The following is a 25,343-nucleotide window of genomic DNA, read 5'->3' as shown; positions in this document are numbered from 1 at the left end:
TGGTGGGATGTATTTTGAAGTCTCTTAGAGTCTTTTTATTGAGTAAAGGTATAGTCCTTGGATTTATATTGGAGGAACTTAGATGTTGGTGATAATTTTTTATCCAAAGAGGGTGCCATGATGTATCAGAAGGTTCATAATTGATTAGGCGTATAATGTGGTTGGCATTGATAATAAGGTAATATGTCTGAAAGTCGGTAAGGCTCATACCACCCTTTTCTTTGGGCTGGGTTAACTTTGAGTAACTAATTCTAGTGTTTTTCGGGTGCCAAATAAATTTGCCCAATGTCGTTTTCATTTTAGAAAAAAAAACTGTTTGTAATGATTTAGTTGACGGCATGGAAATGATGTAAAATTTTAGGGAGAATAAACTCTCCACATACTCTGGTCTCGCAAAAACATCTATAAACTATGGTACTCTTTAAGAGCAAAATTGGAGAAAACAGGTTATATGAAATTCACCCTCTCATGGGAAATGGCAATATTAAACATTTTCCCCAATTCCTATACGTTTGAGTCCAAACATATTATTGTAACACTGTGCACAATACTGAAATCCTATATAGCCCTCAACTGGCTTGACAGATCCAAAACTTCTTGGGCAGAGTTCAAATCTATAGCTATCAAATATGTTTTAGTAAACAAACTAAGCACGGTAAGCCACAAGAAATTAACCTATTTTAAGAAATACTGGAAAAGACTTAAGAGGTTCTTAGCTAGATCTTCACTAAGTCAGCTAGAGCATTTTATTTTACTTCAATACTCCCTATCAATACTAACTTTCCTACTTAACTTGATATAGAGGCTACAATTCAACTTTTTCACAAAAAAAATGTGCTAAATACATTAGATATAGCAAAGTGCCCTCTAGTACTTAGACATTTGTATTTATCACTATTATATGTAAAAATATTAACTTGTAAACTTTTCTAGAACAACCTGCATGAGTGACAACCCAGTGTAAATAATGTAATTAGTTGTTTTGATAGGCACAGGTATATGATTATATTCTTCCTCTTGTGAAAATAACAATGGTTAAAGTTATACTGTCTATATAAACAGTCAGTTGCTTGATATCATGTGTGAATTCTAAGTCATACTCAACATTACTTGTATTTTATTAATGCCTATTACAATGAAAAAATGTCTTTCTTTTTCCACTTGATTTTTTTTTTTAATTATCAAGGTCAATCACCATATATGCCTTGTACTCTGTATGCATTGTATGTTATTTGAAACATTATGTAACCCCATTTTTATTCTTACTTTCACCTTGTATTATACTGTTCATTGTAGTAAAAAGGAAAGTGAAATAAAAAAATATATTTGAAAAACAAGAACAGGAAGAGTAAATTGCTCGGACTTTATTCCTAGTGTCAAGGCTGTTTTCAGTATTAATTTTAGTCTTCTGAAGTATTTCTTTGATTTTTATTCCCATTTGTTCATGTTTTATTGCCGATCCTTCATCAATTCCCAAATATTTATACACTCCTTTCCACTCAAGTTCCTTTATATCCCATTCCTGTCCCAGATTGATATTTTCTTGTTACTGCAACTTTCCTGCTTTAAACATCACTTTTGCACATTACCAAGACCAAATGTCACTCTCTTATCATCTGATAAAGTTTTAACCACTTGTAGTTGTGCTTTCAACTCCTCATATGATGAACTATGCAGTTTTATGTCATCCACAAAAATTAGATCTAGGTGAGTCTTTAAGCAAGGTTGCTTTCCGAGAGCCAAATTGTAACCATGGCCTAAACTGTTAAGTAGACAACTTAATGGCTTAAGGGTAAGACAAAATAACAGCAGTGACACAGAATCACCAAGGAATATCCCCCTTTGAATTTTTATCCCTGGGATAATAATTTGCCTTTTGACATGGCTTAATTGCAAAGTGCTTTGTCACTGTTTCATGATCACTGTAATGTTATTGGTCAATGTAGGATGTATCTTATACATCTGTAAGCACTCCTTTATCAACAAATACAGGATGTGCTGTCCTTAGATTCTTCCCCTTTTTAACAATTTCCTATTAAGGCTTTATTTAGCAACAAATGATCCTTTGTTCCATATGCCTTTCTTCTGTTATCCTTTTGTTCTATTACCATGATTGAGTTTTCTTCTAAATGACTATAAAGTCTGCATCATTTCCAGTATATAGTTTGTACAGGTTTACTATCATTTTATCGATCCTACCTTGTGACACTTTGTGAATATCGAATCCAGCGATTCGACGTATTTGTGCAAAAAACATTACAACAAATTCCACATGTCCAAATAGGAAGAGTGTTTCACACAGTAGACATCTGGCAATAGGTATGCGACCAAAGTAATGGTCACAATTGTGATAACACAATTCCTGAGCCCTGAGGATTGAGTATACCAGAACTGCTAGTAATTAACCTTCCCAAAAGGATTACCATACAGAAACGTGTTCTACTTCCATGAGAAACGGAATTATCTCCAGTATGCAGGTACGGGTAACCATAAGTGCACATGTTGAATATGTACATTGTACAACACATATAAAACCATAAGATTGTGACAAGGGTTTTCAAAATTTTATTCGTAGGGCAATGACATTGTGGATGATGCATGCAATCCAGGCATTCTGGAACAGCCATATAGTACAATACGTACACGAAAGGGTTGGGACATGCTGGATATCGACGGATGCCAGTACTACTTAGAGAAAGTGTCATTAAGCAGGAAATATTGGTGCTGTATTTTGAAAAATAAAGAGAGGTATAAGGGGAGATGTATAACTGAGAGTTCAGCAGACGGGGAAATACTAAAGAATAGTACACTTCATTGCCATGCTCCTGACCCCGTAAAACCGGAAGCTTACAAAAAAGGCACAGTATTAAAAGGCGGGTGGATCAATCAGTTAAGGACCCTTGTAAGGTAGTTTCCGAGGTGTTGCCTACCACATCCACTGTGGTTGAAACACAGCTGCCCAGTACTAATGCCTTGAAGCAAACTGTCATTAGGACATGTAATAGGGTGAAAGCGTCCAAATTTCAGGACTTTAAAAGTTTAAAAGATCTAACAGCAGACGTGCTGCCTATAAAAATGGTACACTGCTAATTAAACACTATGAGGGTGGTGGATTGTGTAATAAAATTGTCTTAATCACTACAGATAACAACTTAAAGATGTTATGTGCTGCACAATATTGTTTAGTGGATGGAACATTCTCCATCAGCACTCATGATTGTAAACAAATATATAGTATTCACTGTCCACTTCTTGGGAGTGATCACTGGAAAATAATTCCTGTTGTATATGGTTTATTGTCCAGTAAACTTGAAATATGGTAGATATATTTTGGTTCAGTGTACTTGCTTTGTGTCAGGAGAATGATCTAACACTACATCCCAGGATGATTCTTAGTGACTTTGAGAAAGGGGCAGTAAATTCTATTGTACGGCATTTCCCAAACACAGCTGCCAAAGGCTGCTAGTTTCACTTTTGCCAAATTATTTGATGCCAAATACAGAAACTACATTTGGCTAGTGAATTCGGAAGAAATATGTCTATGTTCTTCGTGTTTCACTGTTGCAGTCATCACATTTGGGTTATCCCTGCCAGGGTAGCCCTCGGCCGGCCTGAATACCAGAGGCTTAGTATTTCTGCGTCGGTTGCTGTCGCTTCAGGACTGATGTCAGGTCATCAGTAGTATAAAGTAAGGCAGACGATGCATTACATCAGTCTTTCTTGCCATGGAGCCCGAAGCAGAAGCACTTCGCATGAGTGCCAGTCAGCCGGTACCTGAGTTTCATCTACTCATTTTTTAGCTGAAGTCTTCTAAAGCTAAGTACCCCATTGGGGATTCTTTTTTCTTGCACTAACCAATGTCAGAAAAAGGTAATTGTCTCGTCTGTGGAAAACAAATACCACACCGAGACTTTCATTCTTACTGCATCAACTTGTTTAGGCCCAAACCACAACGTTCCCTCACTGTCGCTTCTGTGCTTTGTTCAAAGCCAGAACTATATGTCATCGGGCCCTTATTGTAGCTAGATATTTTCGCTTAGAGTTTTCGAACTCCGATATGGCTTCAGTAAGCCATCCGACAGCAGATCTTCTGAAAAAACGTAAAGATAGAGACAGGCCGCACAGGTCCAAACCTACCGACGACACTTCCATTAAGCTAGTCGTCAGTTCTCCGGTACTCAGTGATGCACTTTTGCAGCCCCTGATGCCTATTTCTCTAGATTCGCAGGTTGTTACTGAGATCCTTTCGGAGTCCAGTATGCTGCAGAACCCTTCTTTGACTAAGGATCCTACAGTCGTCTTCTACCTTGGATGGGTCCGGAGCCGCTGAGCAGGCACCGGCTTCCAAGGAAGTCCTTCACACTACCGATTCTCGACACAAACTGATGACTTCTTTCGCGACTACCATTTTTTTGAAAACTACCAAGTTTCGTAGGCCCAGGGTACGAACCACACCCAAGAAACCGACGACCTTATCTCAGGCACCTGCTTCCTTGCCTCAGTTTCAGATGATTAAAATGGTGGAAAACCTCATCATGCTGATCAGGGGAAGCCAAGCTACCCCCTCCAAAAGGAAGAGAGATCTGTCCCCTGTAGTTTTGTCTGAACAGGAGTCAGATGACTCTGATGCATCTGAATATGAAGACATGCAACCCCTCTCTACTTATGAGGATTCTGATGCAGATGATTCCATCCCTTCCACCTCTCCCCCAGAGGATTTTTCCTTTGGGGAAACCCTTCATACCTTAAGGGAGCATTTCCAGTGGGAGAGTTAGGACTACCGTCAGTCTAAAAAGAGACTCAGAGAATTTTTAAATCTTCCACAGCACAGACCCTTGGCCATCCCCCCCAGTCCTGGATGTTGTGGAGGATATTTTACTGGAATCCAGCTTGACTCCTGACACCCTCCCTCCTGCACCCAGAAAACCAGACAGGTACTATAGAGTCTTTGACTCTCACAAATTTATTTTTAAAAATCCTACTGCTGACCCTGAGGTAATTTCTCAAGGGCCTAAAGGTATTAAAGCAACCTCAGCTAAGAATCCCACCCCCTCAGCTAGGGATTCCCAAGCACTTGACAGATGGGGTAAAAAGTATACACTTCAGCTACTCTTGCTATCAGGGCACTAAATTGTCAGTTCCATATGCTAAACTTTCAGCAACATACCCCGGAACTCCTCAAACAAAAAATGTCTTCCCTACCTGCTTGTGTAGAATCTAAAGAGTTACAAGAGTTAATGCATTTTGCAAGTCAAGTAACTAAACACACCTTGCACTGTGGTTTTGACATCCTAGAAGCTTCTTGCAAGGCAGCAGTCACAGGATCTGTCATTAGAAGGCATGAGTGACTTAAGGAACAGCCCTTGCCAGACCATGTCAAATTTAAATTGTTGGATGCCCCCTTGCACAAAGGCAACTTATTTGGCACTAAGGCAGAAGAGGTCTTAAAAAAGATGGAAGAAAAAGCAAAATCTATGCAGACTGTCAAGGATTTCTTTCAGGTCCTGCCACTCAGGATCAGCAGGCATTGTCCAACCAAGCACTGGTCCTTTCCTGCTTCTACTAAGCCAGTCCAGCCCAGACCCCGGGGAACCAGATCCTGCAGACAGCAGTTACAGGGAATGCAGAGATCTAACCAGTGGACTACCTCCACTTCAAAACCAGGGAGTTCTAAGCCACCCCCTTATGGTAAGAACTCAGAATGACTCACCTCTCCCACCCCCTCCCTCTGCCCACCTTCACTTACCCTTAGGAGGAAAACTCTCCTTTCATGCAAGCACCTGGGCCACCATTACCAACAACCGCTGGGTTCTCAACATAGTGTCCCAGGGATACAAATTTTCTTTCCACACCCTTCCTACCCCAAAAGGGTTCCCAAATCTACCTCCAAACCAGTGGGCAGAGGCGCAAAAGCAAGTCCTTTCCCTGCTCTCTATGAGGGCAGTAGAGCATGTTCCTGCAGAACAGAGAGGCCAAGGTTTCTACTCCAGACTTTTTCTGGTACCCAGAAAAGAGGGTACCTGGTGCCCCATCCTCAATCTATCCATTCTAAACACCTTCCTGGTAATTCCAAAATTCAAATTGCTCACCCTCCAGCAGCTGCTACCCATGCTGTCCAAGGATGATTGGCTAGCCATCATAGATCTAAAAGAGGCCTTCCTCCATATTCCTATCGGGGAATCATGCAGGAAATATCTTCATTTCAGGGCAGGATCTCATCACTTTCAGTTCTCTGTGCTTCCCTTTGGCTTATCTACTGCTCCCAGAGTTTTCACAAAATGTCTGGCTCCAGCCATTGTCTTTTGCAGACAAAGGAATATCCAGATTTACCCATACTTAGACGATTGCCTAATTCAGGCAGACAGCCAGGAAAAGCTGCTCAAGCACCTGGCCTTTGTAAAGTCCCTACTAACCTCCCTAGGGTACGCTGTCAATGAAAAGAAATCCAAACAGGCGCCCACCCAAAGGATTACATTCCTGGGAGCAAGCCTGGAGAAGCATCCCAGATGGCATTCCTTACACCAGAAAAGCAAATTTTCCTGACAGCCTACTTCTCTGAACTAGCCACCAGACCCCAGCTATCTGCAAGGAAGATCCTGCAAGCTCTGGGGTTCATGGCATCTTGCATACTATTCATTCCATATGCCAGACTGCATATGAGGAAACTTCAGTGGTACCTAAAAAGCCTTTGGTGTCAACACTCACAAGACCTGGCGACCCTTATACCTATAATTCCTTGCCTCAGAAAAGATTTCTTTAGTGGGCAACAGCATGCTCCCACAACAAAGGATTACCTTTATCACCACAGACATATCAGACTATGCCTGGGGTGCACATCTGGATGGCAGGTGCATACAGGGCCAATGGAGCTCACAGTAAATTCCTCTGCACATCAGCCAAAATGGGATGATGTCTGTCAAGCACACCTTGATAGCTTTCAAGCCCCTTCTTTCCCCAGGGGCTCTCCTGATCAAAACAGATACCACCACTGTAATGTGGTATACCATCCAGCAGGGAGGGACTCACTCCTACCCTCTATGCAGGCTGGCCAGGACCCTTTGGCATACAGCCTCTGCCATGCAGCTCCACCTGTTAGCACAATTCCTACTGGGTTCTCTCAACTCTGTGGCAGACCAATTAAGCAGAAATCTTCTGGACCCACATGAGTAGCAGCTCAACAGAAGAACCTTCGCCCTAATAACTCAGAAGTGGGGCACCCTGAAGGTCATCCTCTTTGCTTCCCACACAAACCATCAGCTCAGCAAATTCTGCACCAGGGAGCATCACTGCATGGCTTGGAAACTGGGTCAGTCTATCGGTCTGTGCCTTTCCTCCACTACCTCCACCCCCAGGGTACTGTTTAAAATAAAGGAGGAAAAATTAAGGACAATTCTTACAGCTCCAGACTGACCTCGCCAGCACTGGTACCCCCTTGCTGCGCAGCCTGTCCCCGCTGCCACCATGGCATCTTCCTCAGATTCCGAACCTCCTGACCCAGAGGGAAGGGGAATTCATAAATCCCTAATTGCAGACACTCAATTTGGCAGCTTGGCTTATTCCCTAACCCCGATCAATCTGCCAACCTCAGTAAACATGTTCTATATGTTATATGTGAGGCCAGGCACCCTAGCACTAGAAATTCTTATGCTGACACATGGAAAAGGTTCTGCGCCTGGATTCAGGCTAAGGGAGCCAATACGGCACAGCCCTCCTTGCCTCTTATCCTGGATTACTTAGCTGACCTACTACACTATGACCTATCTTTTTCCTCTATTAAAATTCATGCCTCTGCTATCTCTGCTCATTTTCCCACTGAGCAGCCCCTTTTCTCACACCCCTTGATCAAACAGTTCCTAAGAGGGGCTAGCAACTTGAGGCCACCCAGAAGAGCACCAACCTTAGCTTGGGACCTTACCTTTGTGTTTGAAAAGCTCACACTGCCCCCGTATGAACCAGCTTCTTTTGCAGACCTAAAATTTCTCTCCTGGAAGACAGCTTTTCTGCTGGCCATCACTTCAATGAGAAGAGTCTCCGAGCTGCAAGCACTCATGGCTGTGGAACCCTTCATCATCTTCCATGCTGACAGAGTATCCCTCAGGACTAACCGATCATTCATGCCCAAGGTGATGTCCAGTGTGTCTCTCAACCAATTAATTCATTTGCTCACCTTTTTTCCTAATCCCCAGAACAAGGGGGAAAGGATTCTTCACTCCCTTAGATGTGCACAGACAGCTCAGATTCTATCTAGATAGGACTAAATCCTTCAGAAAAGTCTGATCAATTGCTGGTTAGCTTTACTACAGGGGCAGAAGACAAAGCCATCTCAAAACAAACAATTTCCAAATAGATAGCACACTGCATACATTTCTGCTACAAACAACACGGAAAGCCTCCCCACAAGGGGGTCAGCACTCACTCCACCAGAGCAGCCTCCACCTCTGCAGCTTTCCTCAGAGGAGTCCCCACCAGGGACTTGCTGAAGGCTGCCACCTGGACATCTGTTCACACTTTTACCAAACATTACCACCTGCCTCTCTTCTCCAATTCCAGGGCATGGTTTGCCTCTGCAATCTTGCAGGGCTTCCTAGCCAGTCCCTAATTTCCTTGACTGCCTCCACCCATTTCCTCAGCTTTGGGAATCAGCCCAAATGTGATGACTGCAACAGTGAAACATGAAGAACATAGTACAGTTGTGTACACTCACCATAAATGTAGATGTTCAAGTGTATTCACTGTTGCAGTCTTGGTTTCCCTCCATCCCCCTTTTTTCTTCTCTTTCCTTACAAGGGACATACTGGTATTTACTTTCTACTGGTGGGTTTTTCCACCAGAACCTGGCTCCTGCTTGGGGGCTCCTGACAGGTTACGGCAAGAAAAACTGATGTAATTGTGTCGGCTGCCTTACTTTATACTACTGACGACCTCACATCAGTCCTGAAGTGACAGCTACCTACGCAGAAATACTAAGCCTCTGGTATTCAGGCCGGCCGAGGGCTAGGATACCCTGGCAGGGATAACCCAAATGTGATGACTGCAGCAGTGAATACACTCGAACATCTATATTTATGGTAAGTGTACACAACTGTACTTTCTCTTTGCTTTGCAAGCAAATACCCATCCTTGCATTTTCTCACACCAGAAGACATATTACCCACCTTCACTAGCATTGAAAACGATATGCCAGATTATGCAAAGCCCTTGTGCCCCAGCCTTAAGCGGAAAGCTGCATTTTGCAAATTAATGGCCGGTGTGCAAATTACATCGAATTCGACATTCACAGGCATTTCTTTCGACATTTTGAGTAGTAGATGTTTACCTTTTTGCACAAACCTTAACTCGCACATGGCAGGATCGGATAAGTAATAGTAAACTGTTTGTACATCATCTGAAGGCAAGTTATTGGTCTATAGTTTTTAAGATGGCTTACAGATTCATCTTAAGGAAGAGTATCGCTTTCCTTATTGTTAACCAGGTGTCTGTTTGGAATGCACATGTAAGTAATTCTTACTCAGGACAAAATATTTGTATAATCTCCATTAAGGGGTTAATGATGACAGGAGTTTAGTATTTGCATGCGTTACGTAGACGAAATCTGTAAGCAACAGCCAAGTTCAGACTAATGTTAATGTGATTGCAACTGCGGGCTTTGTTTTAAATAAAAAGATAATGTTTCAAATGCAGACTAATGTTTCTTTAGGCAACTTATACCTTATTCACAGATAACTTTTTAATAACTTTCTTGAAAAGAAGCTCCCCTATTTTAAAACAGATGACCATCCAAACAACAGATGACAGAGGTATTACACACTGCCATATGCAAAAATGATAGAAAATGATACCAGTGTTGTTTTAAACAAGTATCAGTGGTTAGGCTACGCAAGATATAGTTTTACTGTGATTAGTGTGGGAAGGAAGACCATATGTTGACCCAAGACCCAAACTTAATGAACTAACTGCATACCCGTAAATCAAATGGGTTTAGGGCTACCCATTCCAGGGACTTAAATATGCCTGCGACTTAAGTAGGACATGCTGAAGGGACAGATTTATCTCTCAGCGACTGTCATGTATTTGGAACAGGCTACCAATTCTTTTGAAACAGAGCATCTCTATGACACTGTTCGAGGAACCTCTTACCGGGGATAGTGCCCACAACCCTCCTGGACATGGGCAGTCATCACTAAATGTAATTGTGGGTACTACTTCTACTGTATTACATTGGTTTGAAACAGCTAGGCTTAAAATGACCTCCGGGTCAATAGCCTAGTAATCCCTTATGACTCTATGACTATAATTAGTGCTGATATAATGTTATTACATTATCTATTCTGCTGACTGTTCAGGATTGACAACTAAATTGTCAGTGCATGCTTGTAACAGCATCCAGAAAATACGACATAATTGTATTTGAGCAGTACAGCTGTCCTATATTACTAGGAGTGGTCAAAATATTAGTTATGATGTGCAGATTTTTTTTCACTCTTTTTTTTTTATTCTCATTGAGTGCAAACCATTAGCCCTACTGCAGTGAACCAGGCTTATCTTTCTCACCAGGCTGAATAAAGAGAAGGTCACAGTGAGCTGCCTGTCGGGTGCTAGGATCCACCACATAACGCAAGCACTCAGGTCACTCCAAAGCAAATACAAATATGACTCAGTCATTGTACATGCTGGTGTGAATGACCTGAGATGTACCTCCCTGGACTACATGAAAAGAGACATAGAGGCGCTCTCTGATCATGTAGCCCAGGCTGGTATGACCCTGACCTTGAGCAGCATCTTACCCTCACCTAGAATGATGCCACAGTACAAAGACAAAATGATCGATTTTAACAACTGGCTAAAATTTTGGTGTCATTCAAAGGGGATCCAGTGTCTGTCAGCCTGGGATGACATGCTCGACAAGCCACGTTGTTTCGCTAGGGACGGCTTGCACTTGTCACCACTGGGCTTTCGGATATTGGCAAAGGATCTTGCCACCCCCATAGTGCCTTTTTTAGGCAAGGCTCAAAAGTCAAACCCACCCCCATAGACAGCACAAGGAACAAAAAACTAAGGGTAATGCTGCTAAACGCCAGAAGTCTTAACCTCAAGATGCACGCACTCGAAGCTCTCCTCAGTATGGAGAACATTGATATCTGTGCAGTGACAGAAACCTGGTTCAAGGCTCCAGAGAGCACCCCAGTACTACCAGGCTATACCTCATATCATGCTTTTCGGCCCCAAAACCCGGACCGAACCACAAAAGGAGGGGGAGTTTCCATATTTATCAAGGATATCCACACCTCCAGGTTAGTGGCATTGCACGAAGTATCGGAGACCATCCATGTGCAACTAACAGTGGGCAAGACTGCTTTTCAGTTTATAGCATCCTACAGACCATCCTCTCAAAGTCAGGAATCCCACTCGGCTTTAATGAAAACATTGGAGTACATGAAGATCTCTCCGAACACCATTATATTGGGCGACTTCAACTACCCAAACATTGACTGGGAGCACTACTCAAGCCCCAGCACCTTAGCCCAAAGGTTCCTGGAAATTATAAACTCAAATGCTATGGAACAACTAGTCATCACTCCCACAAGAGGGGACAACATACTAGACCTGATCATTACCAACATGGAGACTCTATGCTCCACACCAGAAGTATATCCCTCATTGGTAAGATCAGACCATAAATTAATTTCACTGGATGTCAACATCCCGACCCCACCCGCAGCCCAGAAAACCACAGTGAAAAACTTCTCAAAAGCGAACTTCTCACTTCTCAAAACCGAAGTGGAATCCTTCAAGGCCCCAGGGCCAGTGGAAACTACGGCCCAAACTGCAGAATCCTATATAAACGCATTCTACGGACATCTCCAGGAATGCATGGATCATGCTATCCCAAACAAAACCAAGACCCAATCATCCAAAGGCAGGCGTCCAGTCTGGTGGACCCCTGCAATAAATAAACTGTACAACAGAAGGAGGAAGCTACTACATGATAGAGCAGAATCCCTAATAGGGAAGGTATCTCTGATCAGTACTAGCAAAAAATTACGATCCCTCATAAAATCCTTCAAGGCCAGCTTCGAGAGAAAAATTGCACAGGACACCAAAGACAATCATAAGGCTTTTTTCAGTTATGTTAGAAACCTGGGATGCAACTCCCAGACTTGTTCTGAGTTGATTCTAAATGACAAAAAATACACTGAACCCACAGACATCGCCAATATCCTGGCAGACAGGTTCAGTGCAAACTTCTCCACCCCCCCCCCAAAAGAGCAAGTATCTATCCCGGCAGAGGGCTGCCTCCCAAACATCTCTGATGCTCAGGTGCAGGCTGCCCTCTCCAAAGCAAAAAACACTGCTTCCATGGGACCAGATGGCATCCCAGGTTGCGTCCTACATGAACTCCAAGAGGAACTAATCCCTCAAATAAAACAGCTATACAATCTCAGCCTCACTACAGGATATGTGCCCACAGAATGGCGTACAGCAACAGTGGTCCCACTCCACAAGGGTGGAGCCTCTACGGACCCTGGAAACTCTCGGCCCATAAGCCTGACTAGCTTAGTCTGCAAGGCTATGGAGAGGATCATCATGGGGCTCATAAACAAAGACATTGGGGACCTACAGACACTAGATCCTACCCAGTTCGGCTTTGTCAAGGGCAGATCCTGCCTTTTGAACCTGGTTGACTTCTTCGAAACAGTCACCAAAGCCATAGATGAAGGGAAGGTAGTCCACACAGCCTATCTGGACCTTGCAAAGGCATTTGACACAATACCCCACTCGGGCATCGTAGATAAGCTATCCAGCTTAAATATAAACCCCTATGTCACAAGATGGGTCGCAAACTGGCTCAAAGACAGAACCCACAGAGTGAGAGTTGCTGGAGCCATGTCCGACTCGAAACCGGTCACAAGTGGCATCCCACAGGGTTCTGTCCTGGGACCACTCTTGTTCGGTATATACTTTTCCGAGGTACAGGCAAACGTGGAAGGACTATGGCTCACCAAGTTCGCAGACGACTGCAAACTGTGCGCCATAATCAACTCTCCAGCTGACACAAACATCCTTCAAAAAGGTCTCACAGAGACAGATAACTGGTGCCAGCGCCATGGTTTAAAGCTAAATGCCAAAAATGTATAGTCATACCCTTTGGCAAAAACAATGTGCCCACAAATTACCACATAGGCAGAAACCCATTAAGTACAGAGAAAGTTATTAGGGACCTGGGGACCCAAGTTGATAGCAATCTCTCCTTTGAAAACCACATTGCCAAAGTGGTTAGAAAGACCTTCTACATAGCCCACCTCATCACGAAGGGTTTCACATCTAGATCAAGACAGGTAATCGTGCCCCTTTATTCATCCCTCATCAGGCCCATCATAGAATACAATGCCTCTTTTGGGATGTACCTTACCCGACACCTGCAGCAATTAGAAAGACCCCAAAAGTATCTCACCAAGAGGATCAAGGGTCTCAAACAGATGCCATATGCTGCTTGGTTAAAAAAACTCCAGCTCTACTCAGTTGCATACCGCCTACTTCGAGGCGATCTATGCCTGACATACAAAGCTATGTCAAATCCAGAATTAATGGACATGCTCCACCTCAGTAAATCTAAATCCCTTAGAGCCACACGCTTGAGGGACTTGAACCTCAGCACAGAAATAAATAGAACTTGCTGGAGGGACAGGTTCATAACCCAGAGGCTCCCTTCGCTCTGGAATAGAATTCCAGTTCATGTGAGGCAGAGCACCTCACTAAATCTCTTCAAGAAGAATCTCGATAGGTGGATGGGGGATTGTAGGTTTGTCCCAGGGATTACTCCCGTGTCACTATTAGGCAGAGGCACAGTAAACTAAACCTTAAAAAGGGCACAGTATACTCAAATCAAGGGGTGGCGTAAGCCATACAGAATCGGGCTAGGCTTATAATTGCCCCAGGGCAGATAGCCTAGTATGAACCTATGAACCTATGATAGCAGCCAGTCATTAGAGGCTGTCATCCAAACAACCGTTAGGATTATAGTTTGTGGCCCTAAACCCAACCCTGGTGGCTTTTTGCACCTTGCAAATTTGCAAATACAATGTATTCTCCTGAGAATGTGCATATTGCTCTACATGCCCCACAAATGTTACTGCATACATGGCTTGACAAGGCCCAAGTGCATGTTCTGACAATTGCTATTTGCAAGATACCTTTCCTCTGATAAGTGTCTGCATCTTGCAGTAAGTCAGGCCACCTACTTTCCCCCAGGGTGAGAGAGGCAACATCTGTTGCTTATTCCCATCTTCCCCTGTCTGACTGATCCAGTGTCCAACTAATCAAACTCTGGATGCCCAGGTTGTAGGTAAGGCTTTGCTTCTGTGCTGTGAAGTCAGACTGAAATGCAGAATTATTCTCTGCATAAAATTATTTGCTACCACTAAATTAAGTAACGTTTTCTTTTAGATACAATCATCTCATAAATCCCTGGCATTTTTTGCTTATTTATTTATTTCTCTTTTGTTGTTTAGATTAGTCCTACTAAGCCAGTGGCATCTTTTCAGGGAAGATCTAAGGTAATATTTATACTGTCTTTGGGAAATTTGGCTAGATACTGGAAAATTTTTGATAGATGCCATGGCATCTTATACATCCACCTGAACTACCACCAACTGAGGTCAGTGGGGCCTTACTTTGATGGTACGTGGAGAATTGTAGAATCTACCTCATCCTGTATTGCAGCCTTTGAATTTTCCAGCATCAGAGACAAGCTGTCTTTCAAACAGTCGTACTTCGTCAGTCATCAGCATGTGGATAGACTTCCATGCTGATTGGTAAGCATAACAACCTCAAATTCTTTGTTTAGATTAGGGTATATTTTTAAATACATGTTTAGCTACAAAATAACATTTTAAAGTTGGCTAAGTAATATTTGTTTCTTTTTTTAGTTTCTAAACTTTTTTTAATTTAAAAAAACTACTAGTGGAAACATGAATTACCTCTGAGAATGAAAATGGATGTAGGAGGCATAGCCAGAAAGGAGAACACGAAACAAAAAACACTAGTTGAGTTTTTGTTGCAGTACTTTCTTGATGACTGCCTACAAAGAATCAGCCTAAATTCCTTTAAAAGATTTTCTGTCACAGACTGTTTTATACATCTAGCAGTTCGGAGTTAGGAATGTGATTTTATTGAGGGATTATTATGGTATGTTTTGCTTCTAAATCATATCCATGATATTTTCACATGCTAGTAAAGTGCTTTCACTTTGAGAAATGGGAAAACAGTAGCTGGTGTAGTCATTGAAAATAAAGGCTAAACAGGTATTTATTAAGAGAAGAAAGCCTTATTGTTAGTTTTTTTCTTTTTTTTTTGCCTACAGAAAAGGTTCAGTAAAGAGAAAAGTCTCTGTGTGTATATACAGTATATATATATGTGTGTGTGTGTGTGTGTGTGTGTGTGTGTGTGTGTGTGTGTATGTGTATGTGTATGTTCTTAATGGGTTTGTCTACAATCAAGTACAAACACTGGAACTGGGCTAGACATGGAGCTCTTTTGTCACCAGAGATAATTAAACCATTTCATCATGCTACAGCTATAAAGGTTGCCATCTTCTCTGTTTGCAGATGTGGGTATATAATGAAGACCACGAGCTGATACTTGCTAACCTGCTTTGCCTAGATATGCCTGAAACTCGTTCTTCAGATCCACCACGCCTGATGAAATGTCATGGTTCTGGAGGGTCACAGCAGTGGTCCCTAGGGGTGAGCTGTTTACCTTTTCAACAAAAAATGTAATTTTTAAAGAATAGTGCATATAGAAGTAAGCATTTATTTGACAGTAGAATAGCAGCTTGGTCTTGCCACTTATTTTGGCCTGTCTTTTTCACCATTTAGTCATTTTAACATTTCCTTGTATTTTCTCTAGTACGACATGCACTTGAAGCTCTTGTGTCTAGCCATACTGTTTTTCTTGTTTACAGTTTTAGGCAATATGAACTATCTCAGTAAAGGAATTATTTCATTAGATGCTTATATTCCTTCTCTCAACCATACACAGCAATTTCTCCAGTTTGTTTTAAGATTTACAGTCTTTATTTGATTATTTTTCTTACCAAAATAGACCCTTTCCTTCCTAGCACTTTTAGCTCTGCATCATGTCGCTTCATTGTATTTCAAGGAGTGCATGTACACGAGACCTGTTGCCCCCAAGTTAGGCCAGTTCCAGATCCATGTCTTCCCACAGACCCAGAAATGTGATTGCTGTTTTGTTTATGGAAAATATGTTGTGGTTATTAGTAGATAAATATACTTTCCATATCCATATTGCCGCCTTATTTGTTTGTATTGGAATAGTCTGAAGCATGGCCATCGAGTAAAGGCTTTCACCAATAACTGTAAGAGACGTAAATAGGTTACATTAGCCTAGCAATGTCATAAGTGGTAGATATTTCACAAAATTTAGTGAAAGGCTAGTTTGATATAAAAAAGTGTCATATAGCTTGTTTTTCTGGAAGTCTTATTCAGATGAGACTTTTGACAAGGAGAAGGAAAGGCATGTTACTGAATGTAATACTTTTATTTTAAAAAAAATCAATATATAAACAAATGGCCAACACCAGTGCCAGCTAAAGTTAATAGATTTGAAAGTGGAAAGCTACAACCAGTGGATTTACAATCTCTATTAAGTATTCAGCCATTATTATAGAAGGCAAGATAGTCAGGCTGTCTGAAATGGAAAGTAAAATGGAAGTAAACCATAGACAGAGGCATACCTCTCAACCTGGAATCATCAAAAATCTGGACAAAGGCCCATGAAAAATAGGTACAAATCTATCCACTGATTAACATAAAATGTGCATGCATAATTATATAACCACACCCACTCCGATGGAATTGTGGGATACCAACATTCAAATGCAAACTGAAGAACAGACAACCAAACTATGGCCCCAGAGCCTGTAGTAAATGGTAACCATTTTTTTATATGTGTAGCAATGATGTTCACTGGGAAGGGAGAAGATGATGAACCTTAGAATTTTGTTTTTGGTGACTTGCAGTATGTTGGTTTTGTGGTAAAAGTAGGGTATTTAATGGTGGGCAATATTCTAATCTTAGCAAAAGAATATTATAGTTTTCTAGTATTTACAAAAGTCATTCTCCATGGCCTACTGATCAGTGGCATAGCTAGAGTTTGTGCACTTTGGGGCTGTCTTTGAGTTTGCCACCCTTCCCCCCCCTTACAAGATCATGGACGAATGGGCCCCGCCATACACAGCCCTCCCCACTGCAGCCATTCTAATGTCCCATTGGCTATTTCAACCCATTTACCATAAACACTAAAATGTGCATACTGCTTTACTTCTACAATGATATTTGGATTTCATTTAAAACTTTTATTTTACATTTTATAGCACAAACACTAAGACATCTGCTAAACAAAGTAATACAGTCTCACAATGAAAATGGCCTTGGCATTAAAACTTCTTTGCCCAAACTCACATTCATTGAGACCCACATTCAAAGAAAATGTATCTGGCCAGTGGCAGATAAAGATTATCTTTGGACCGTTTTCAAATCATTTTGATATGATTTGCCAGAAACCACAAATACACACACACACACTCACACACTCTCACACTCACCTTACCAAAGACATAAGCTCAGCCAAAATGCTGGAAAAGAAAAAAGTTAAATACAGCCCCATTTGTTAAAGGTGCAGTTAGGGAAAGTAATACATCTGTTCCATAGTACTATGCCTGCACAAATACCTTTGTTTGCCTCTTGTACTATATTGTATTCCTATTCCTTCCTGCAGTTTGTTCAAAGGTAAGCCATTAAACCTAAAGCATGAAAGTTGTAAAAAACAGAAGCTCAGGCTTGCTAATTCCAAGTATGCACTACAGCTACACACACCTTAGCAAAAACAGAAGCTCAAGCTTGCTAATTCTGAGTATGCACTACAGCTACACACACATAAGCTCTGAAAGGCAAAATGCTGGAAAAGAAAAAAGTTAAATACAACCCCATTTGTTAAAGATGCAGTTAGGGAAAGTAGCTGTTCCACTTACAGAAAAGTTAATGCAGCCGTTCCACGGTACAATGCCTGCACAAATACCTTTGTTCACCTGCTTACAAAAAGAGCTCTCATACTCTATTGTTTTCCTATTCCTTCCTGCATTTTAGTTCAAAGTTAAGCCATTAAACTTAAGCGCAAGAGTTGTAAAAGCTGCTGCTGGCTTAACAATATATGTTCTGAGTACCTTATTTGTTCGCCCATTCACAAAAAGAGCTCTCGTACATGCAGCTTTGTTCAAAGGTAAGCCGTTTAAACTTAAAGAGCACCAGAGTTGTAAAGCTGCTGCTGGCTTAACAATATACATTCTGATTGTGAGTTTGCACTACCTTGGCCATAAACAAATGCAGTTTAAGCTTGTACACTACACACACACAAAGGCAAAATGCAATTGTTATGGAAAAGAAAAAAGTTAAATACAGCACTATGCCTGCCATTTGTTCAAAACATTAAAGTTCCACTATGCTGTTAGGGAAAGTAGCTGTTCCACTTATGGAAAAGCTAATGCACCCGTTCCAAATTACTATGCCTGCACGAATACATCTTCATTTGCCTGCTTAAAAAGAGCTCTCGTACATGAAGCAGTAGCCTTACTATATTGTATTCCTGCAGTTTGTTCAAAGGTAAGCCATTTAAACTTAAAGAGCGCCAGAGTTCTAAAGCTGCTGCCGGCTTAACAATATACGTTCTGATATCATCGAGCTCCCTACATATGATGACATGAGGAACAACTTAAAAAAAATCCACAAAAGTCAGAAATTAAAGGGACCACTCAGAAATTCGTGGCATTCCAATATTTTGCCCATAAAAACTGTATTTACCAAGGAATTCAGTACAGTTGAGAGGTATGGACAGAGATCACAGATTACTCACCCCGACTCAATGCAGCATTTATTACAGAATATTATCACAATGCATTTCTCAGAACAGACAAAATTTAAACAGTCAAATATTAAGTCAAGGTTAGAGAAACAACTTAAGTACATGCTGAAAAATAAATTACATGTATAAATGAAACAGACTATTACAATGTTAACTTAAATAATATTATAAAGATAGCCGTAATAACAGTAAAATGACCATAAGTTATTTTTAACAGTTCAGCAGTGCTGATGTCTACAGGAAAAGGTAAAGAACTGCAATCGAGATGCAGTTTACATACTGTGTGAGGCACTTCTGCCAGCTAAAGGGGCAAGTGGAAAATGAGTTAACTTGTGTGAAGTTGCAGAACATGCCAAGCATTATAACTGCTTCTTGGAAAGAGTAAGAGAAACAATAATGCACAAAACACACAGGGGACAGAGAAATCATCACATCGTGGTTCTTCTAGCAAAATGGGAATGTTTAATTACAGATGACTTTAATTCTTTTTAACATACATTTTTAATTCAGATTTATTGTAAAACAGGAAATACCAATTGAACAAACAAGGTTGTAACACATGAAATGAATAAAGTAAACCAGTATAAACACAACAACAAAACAAGTATATACACTGTGCATACTCTGTGGCAGTACTAAGGTCAGTTAATGTTGTAAATAGTGTATATAGATGAATTTAACTCATTACAGCTGAGTGCGCCTCCATGCATTTCTGTAGTTACCTTCTACTGATGCTTCTAAGCGTTAAATAGTGCTTGTTCATATTTGCATTAATAATTCCAAGACCGTACTACATACAAGGTATCAGAAGATTTCATCTTAAAGCATACATGATGGCAAACACAATTGTATTGATATTTGACCTCTGCCTAATGCAGTTAGAGATATTGAATATTATTTGTATACTGTTTATTTGTATCACAATAATTTTCATATTTTCGTAAATATCACAACATTCAGATAACACAGACAGAACTGCATAACCTCTTAAAAAAACTCACAACTGTATGAAGAAATTCCTGCTAACAATGTGCGTCTTGCTTGAATGTTTACTGAGATATCATTAGCTGTTTCTACAACGTTACAAAATTAATATTCACTACTTTTAGTTTGTCTTATAAAATCCATTTTGAAGCATCAAACTGAATGAATGCCGCTTATGTAAAGATTAATTTATCCTGAATAGTTTGCTATTAAGAGTTTTCTAGTAACACTTGTGGTTCCAGAGGTATGAATATTTGTTTGAACTGTAAGGCAATAACTTCATTTTTGTAAAGGCTCAAGCCACACCCACTGGGAGTTAAAAGTACACACTCAAAAGAACTGTATTGGTGGGAATGAGTTAATACAGTCACAGAGTATGCAGATAGTTGGCACTATTGCTTAGCAAAACGGAAAGATGAACAAGGGTGAGTGGAATGTAGCAGATTAGTGGGAAAAGCAGTAGTACTTTTAAGGGAAGGAAGAAATTTTACATTAATGGAAATCTCCACCCCAAAACTGAAAATGTGTCATATCTCAACATTCTGTTACTATGTCAGAATCACACTGTTTATTATATTTTAGTTCCTTATACCCGAAAGTGGCCATCATGGGGACTGCCATACCAGTGTAATTGTGTTTTTCAATCTGGTCATCCATTTTCCACAAAGCATTTTGTGTCTTTATAGCATGGCACAGCTTTGGAATCAAAAAAGTAGATTTTCCCCCATTTAGGACAGTGCTGTGAGCCATTGGAATTCGCATTTCTTTTTAAATGACTTACTTTGATCTGTGCTACACTGCTATAAAGCCATTTATGAACTGTCTGTATTTTCTTTAGTACAGATTAGGTAAATGGCAGGGGTTTGTTAGGTTTACAAAGTTATAATCCTTAAAACTTTTCCAGCACACCCCATATTCTTGCAAGATGTGAATGTTGACAGCAAGTATAGTTGTGCTGCCCATTCATCTGTGTCTGGAACCAAAGAGCCTGTAAGGCAAATTAAAGCTGCTTGTAGTTTTTCTTATGGTCTTTAATTTTTCTGCAGTTAAATAGATAAAAGCAGCATTTGACCAGCAAACACTGAGGGTATTAACCATTTGTTTATGCTGTGCTGTAGTATATAGTTCCTGAAAACTGCAAGCAGCTATAATTATTGCTCAATACATTCAATTTCTTTAAGCATCAGGATTCATATCAATGAACACATAATAGTGAGAAGCATAACAGACTGCAAAACCGATTATTCAAAAAGGTGATTTGCAGGATGACATCCAAGATGGCTGCATACTGATTAATAGATTAATTAAGAGCATCCCCAGTGTGAGAATTGAAACTGAGAAAAAAAAAAACAGTGAAAGCTGTCAAGTTGTATAAGATTCTGTTATTGGCTGGTAATTATACTGCCTGGATGCTACCAAAGAATAACTCTGGAGATGGTGAGAGAAAGTCGATGAGAAAAGGAGAAGAAAAACTCTGGCTAGGAAAAATCTTGCAGTTGTTCAACAAAAAGCATTTCAGGTTTCACTTTTGGTACTAGAAATGGCTTGCAGAAATTTAGAGAAAAAATAAATCAAATATACTCAGAGGTGTTATAAAAAGTGAAACACTGAAGGAATGTATAAAGTTGGGATAAAAGGCCGGGAAAAAAGCAGAAGCTTTAAATAGCTATTCCAATGAACTGATACAACTGCAAAAATTAAATGTTGAAATGAAGAAAAGGCTGGCTGGTTGTGAGTTAGAAGATGGCACATGCAGAGCAAACCTGAGATTTTCTGCTGTGTCAAAGAAACTGGAAGAAGCAGAGAACATTAATTTTATGATAATACAAGTAAGCAACTGGTCTAGTATTCCACACCAGGGTTTGTTGACTGAAAGGGCAAACGATATATATGCTCCAAGTCTGTTCGTGAGAAGGGAGCCAAAACCTATATTAGTAAAAATGCAATTATACCAGCAGAAGGAGTCGCTTCTGACAAAATTGTGGCAGAAGTGAAAAGTTGTAAAACTGGGGATGACTGTTGGTGAAAAATGAGTATTCACTATACACTAGGCAACAGAGAAGGATGTTTATCCCAGTAGTCAAGGAGTATTGAGAGGCAGGTATGAGATTCATGGTGTTCTATTCAGCTTTGAGAATTTGTTTTCCTTTGATGTTCAAATATATTTTTGGATGCAAAACAGACTGAGGAGGAAATGGAAAAAAAAAAGTTTAATCAACAAAGAGTGAGTCAGCAAGCAGAAGTGGACTCTGCTTTTCATTCTTCTGACAGTAACAAAGCCTATAGGGAGACTTTGTCTGTGAAACCTTTTCCATTGTTGTAACGGAAAATGCTTGAGTGACAGAAAAAAGCACAAGAGTTGACTAGAAGAATTAGGAGTACCCTGGACCTGACCCAGAGACTGGTGTGAGGAGATGGAAAGGATCAGGAAAAAGACCAGCAATCTAGTGAAATTAGTTAATAAATGGGAGGCTAGAAAACATCAGATGGATTAGAGCTAGCAATCGATATATGAAATGTAGCTTTGCGGAATTAAGTGGCTGAGAAAAACTGGATTTTTATGGGCTATGTTAAACAGGTGGATATAATGTAAAGCGAAACAGTTTCTGTCAAAGTACTGTCTAGGGGGTCTTTTAAAAATTTGACATCTCATTACATTTCGAAAAAACTTGTACTTTGTTACCTCTTTCTTCTTCTTCATAGTTGAAGTATTTGCTTATCTACCTGAGGAAAAATCCCCCAAAGTGTACACTTTCATGGAAAAATCCAAAACTATCTAAACTTTGTTTTATACTTAGGAGCCTTGGAGTTTTCCCCATTGTTCCTTTGTAAATTGCCATTCCTTTCTCTTTTTCACAATCTTTTCTAACCTCCTCTGATTGATTCTTATCGTTACCATGTAGTATGTTGTATGCCATACTAATTAAAAAAAATTTAACAGCAACTTTTGTTCTAGATTCAACTAAAGACTCTCACAGAATTGGTCTTTCGCTTAGCACTCCCCTCTCTGTTTCTAAGTACTCTGATATCAGTCTCTGATATGGAAGACAGTTTAACCTGAAGTGCAGGTGCATCCCGATCTATTACCTTTCCTTTTTGAGTTGTTTCCTATTAATACCATGGTTCCTTTGCTAATTTGTTCCTGTAAATTCCAGCTCCCTCATGTCTATTTTCAATATAGCCTACATTTTAATTTTATTTATTTTCTATCCCAAAAACTTGAAACTGTCTCATAATGTTCCACAATGCCAAATTGTACTTGTTTTGGATTTATCAAATGCAAAATAATATACAGTGGATATGAAAAGTGTACACACCCCTGTTAAAATGCCATGTTTTTGTGATATAAAAAATGATACCACAATAAATCATTTAAAAACTTTTCCCACCTTTAATGTGACCTATAACTTGTACAATACAATTGAAAAACAAATCTGTTAGGAGAAAAAAATATAAAAAATAAAACAATAAGCTGGTTGCATAAGTGTGCATACCCTTAAACTAATATTTTGTTGAAGCACCTTTTGATTTAATTACAGCATTCAGTCTTCTTGGGTAGGAGTCTATCAGCATGGCACATCTTGATTTGGCAATATTTGCCCACTCTGGGTGGAGGCAGACCTCTGCAAGACCTTGGTTTGGTGGTGGTGGCACTGGAAGTCCTACTTCTGAATTAACCTCTCGGACTAGCAGGCGTATGGACATTGTGAACAATAGAGGGTACCTGAGGCTGACTATTGGTTACAGTAGTGATGTGAACAAAATTAAGAGGATTATACATGAGAATTGGAAGAATCTACAGACGAGTGATTGTATTAAGGAAATGTGTAGGTTTGGCTCCTGTCTTTGAGTTCAGAAATACACCTAATCTAAAGAGACTGCTCTGTAAAGCCTTTTGAGTGTTCCACAACCACCGGGCCATGGAGCACTTGGAACCGGGCCATCAGGTAAAGTAAGTGAATGCCTGTATGAGTGTGTGTGTGTGTCTGTCTGTGTGTGTGAGTGAATGCGTGCATGAAAGCAAAAGAGTCTGTGTCTGTGAGAGAGATCGGAAGAGTGAGAGCGATCTGTGAATGAATGTAGGTATGAATGAGGAAGTGTCTGTGTGAATGAATGCAGGTATGAATGAGGAAGTGGCTGTGTGTGTGTGTATGTGTGAAATCAGGAGAGTGATGTGTGAATGAATACAGGTATGATTGAAGAAGTGACTGTGTGTGTGTATGTTTGAGATTGGAAGAGTGAGAGTGATGTGTGAATGAATATGTGAATGAAGTGTCTGTGTATGTGTGAGATCGGAAGAGTGAGAGCGATGTGTGAATGAATGAAGTGTATGTGTGTATGTGTGAGATCGGAACAGTGAGAGCAATGTGTGAATGAATGCAGGTATGAATGAGGAAGTGACTATGTGTCTGTGTGAGATCGGAAGTGAGAGGGATGTATGAATGAATGTGTAAGTGGGTGTGTGGCATGTGGGTGCGAGATCGGGAGAGTGAGAGCGATGTATGAATGAATGCGTAAGCGGGTGTGTGGCATGTGGGTGTGAGACCGGGAGATTAGAGCGATGTATGAATGAATGCGTAAGTGGGTGTTTGAATAAATGTGTGAATGGATCCAGGTATGAATGAGGAAGTGGCTCTGTGTGTGTGTGTGTGTGTGTTTGTGTGTGTGTGTGTGTGTGTGTGTGTGTGTGTGTGTGTGTGTGTGTGTGTGTGTGTGTGTGCGCGCGCGTGTGTGCGTGTGTCCGGGAGAGTGAGAGCGAGGTGTGAATGAATGCAGGTATGAATGAGGAAGTGGCTGTGTGTGTGGGTATGTGTGAAATTGGGAGAGTGAGAGCGATGTGTGAATGAATGAATTTAGGTATGAATGAGGATGTGACTGAGTGTGTGTTTGACCGGGAGAGAGTAAGAGTGATGTGTGACTGAATGCAGATATGAATGAGGGAGTGACTGTGTGTGAGAGATCGTATTAGAGTGAGAGCGATGTGTGTGAGTGAATGCAAAAGAGAGAGTGTGAGTGTGTGGTATGGACAAAAGGTACGCAAACCTCATTGCTGCTGCTGCAGCGAGGCTCTCACTCTTCACTCTCTCTCTCAACCCCCTCTCTCTCTGTTACTCACACACACACACACACACACACACACACACACACACACACACACACACACCTCTCAACCTCTTACTTAGATCAAGAAATCTGGACAAAGCCAAAAATAATGGAGGGACAAAAAATAGGGACCCTTTTAAGTGCTGTTCTTACAAACTTTGAAAGCTGTTAGAAATACAGGTTTTGCACTAGCATGAATTTTCTGAATGGTATGAAGTATGAAACTCAACTGTCTGTCATTATTTTCTGACTTCACCCTCAATGATCTGCCAGTGATTTGCCAGAAAACAACAATTTCATGAGAAAAAGACCAAAAATAT

At 40.6% G+C, this 25,343-nt stretch overlaps 1 protein-coding gene across 3 annotated transcripts in view; it reads left to right on the top strand.

The window, feature by feature from the left end:
- GALNT11 (polypeptide N-acetylgalactosaminyltransferase 11) overlaps positions 1-25,343 on the top strand; it is a 1,380,327-nt gene that overhangs the window by 1,314,289 nt on the left and 40,695 nt on the right. For all 3 annotated transcript variants that reach the window (XM_044066892.1, XM_044066893.1, XM_044066894.1), the window contains exon 11: positions 15,606-15,743. In XM_044066892.1, coding sequence (XP_043922827.1) covers positions 15,606-15,743 — 138 coding nt within the window. The remainder of the gene's footprint in view (positions 1-15,605; positions 15,744-25,343) is intronic.

This window comes from Protopterus annectens, chromosome 3.part1 (genome assembly GCF_019279795.1).
Source record: "Protopterus annectens isolate FY-2018-M chromosome 3.part1, PAN1.0, whole genome shotgun sequence".
NCBI classification, from domain to species: Eukaryota; Metazoa; Chordata; order Ceratodontiformes; family Protopteridae; genus Protopterus; species Protopterus annectens.
The sequence above is the reverse complement of the archived record's forward strand: the minus strand, read 5'-3'. Positions and strand labels throughout refer to the sequence as shown.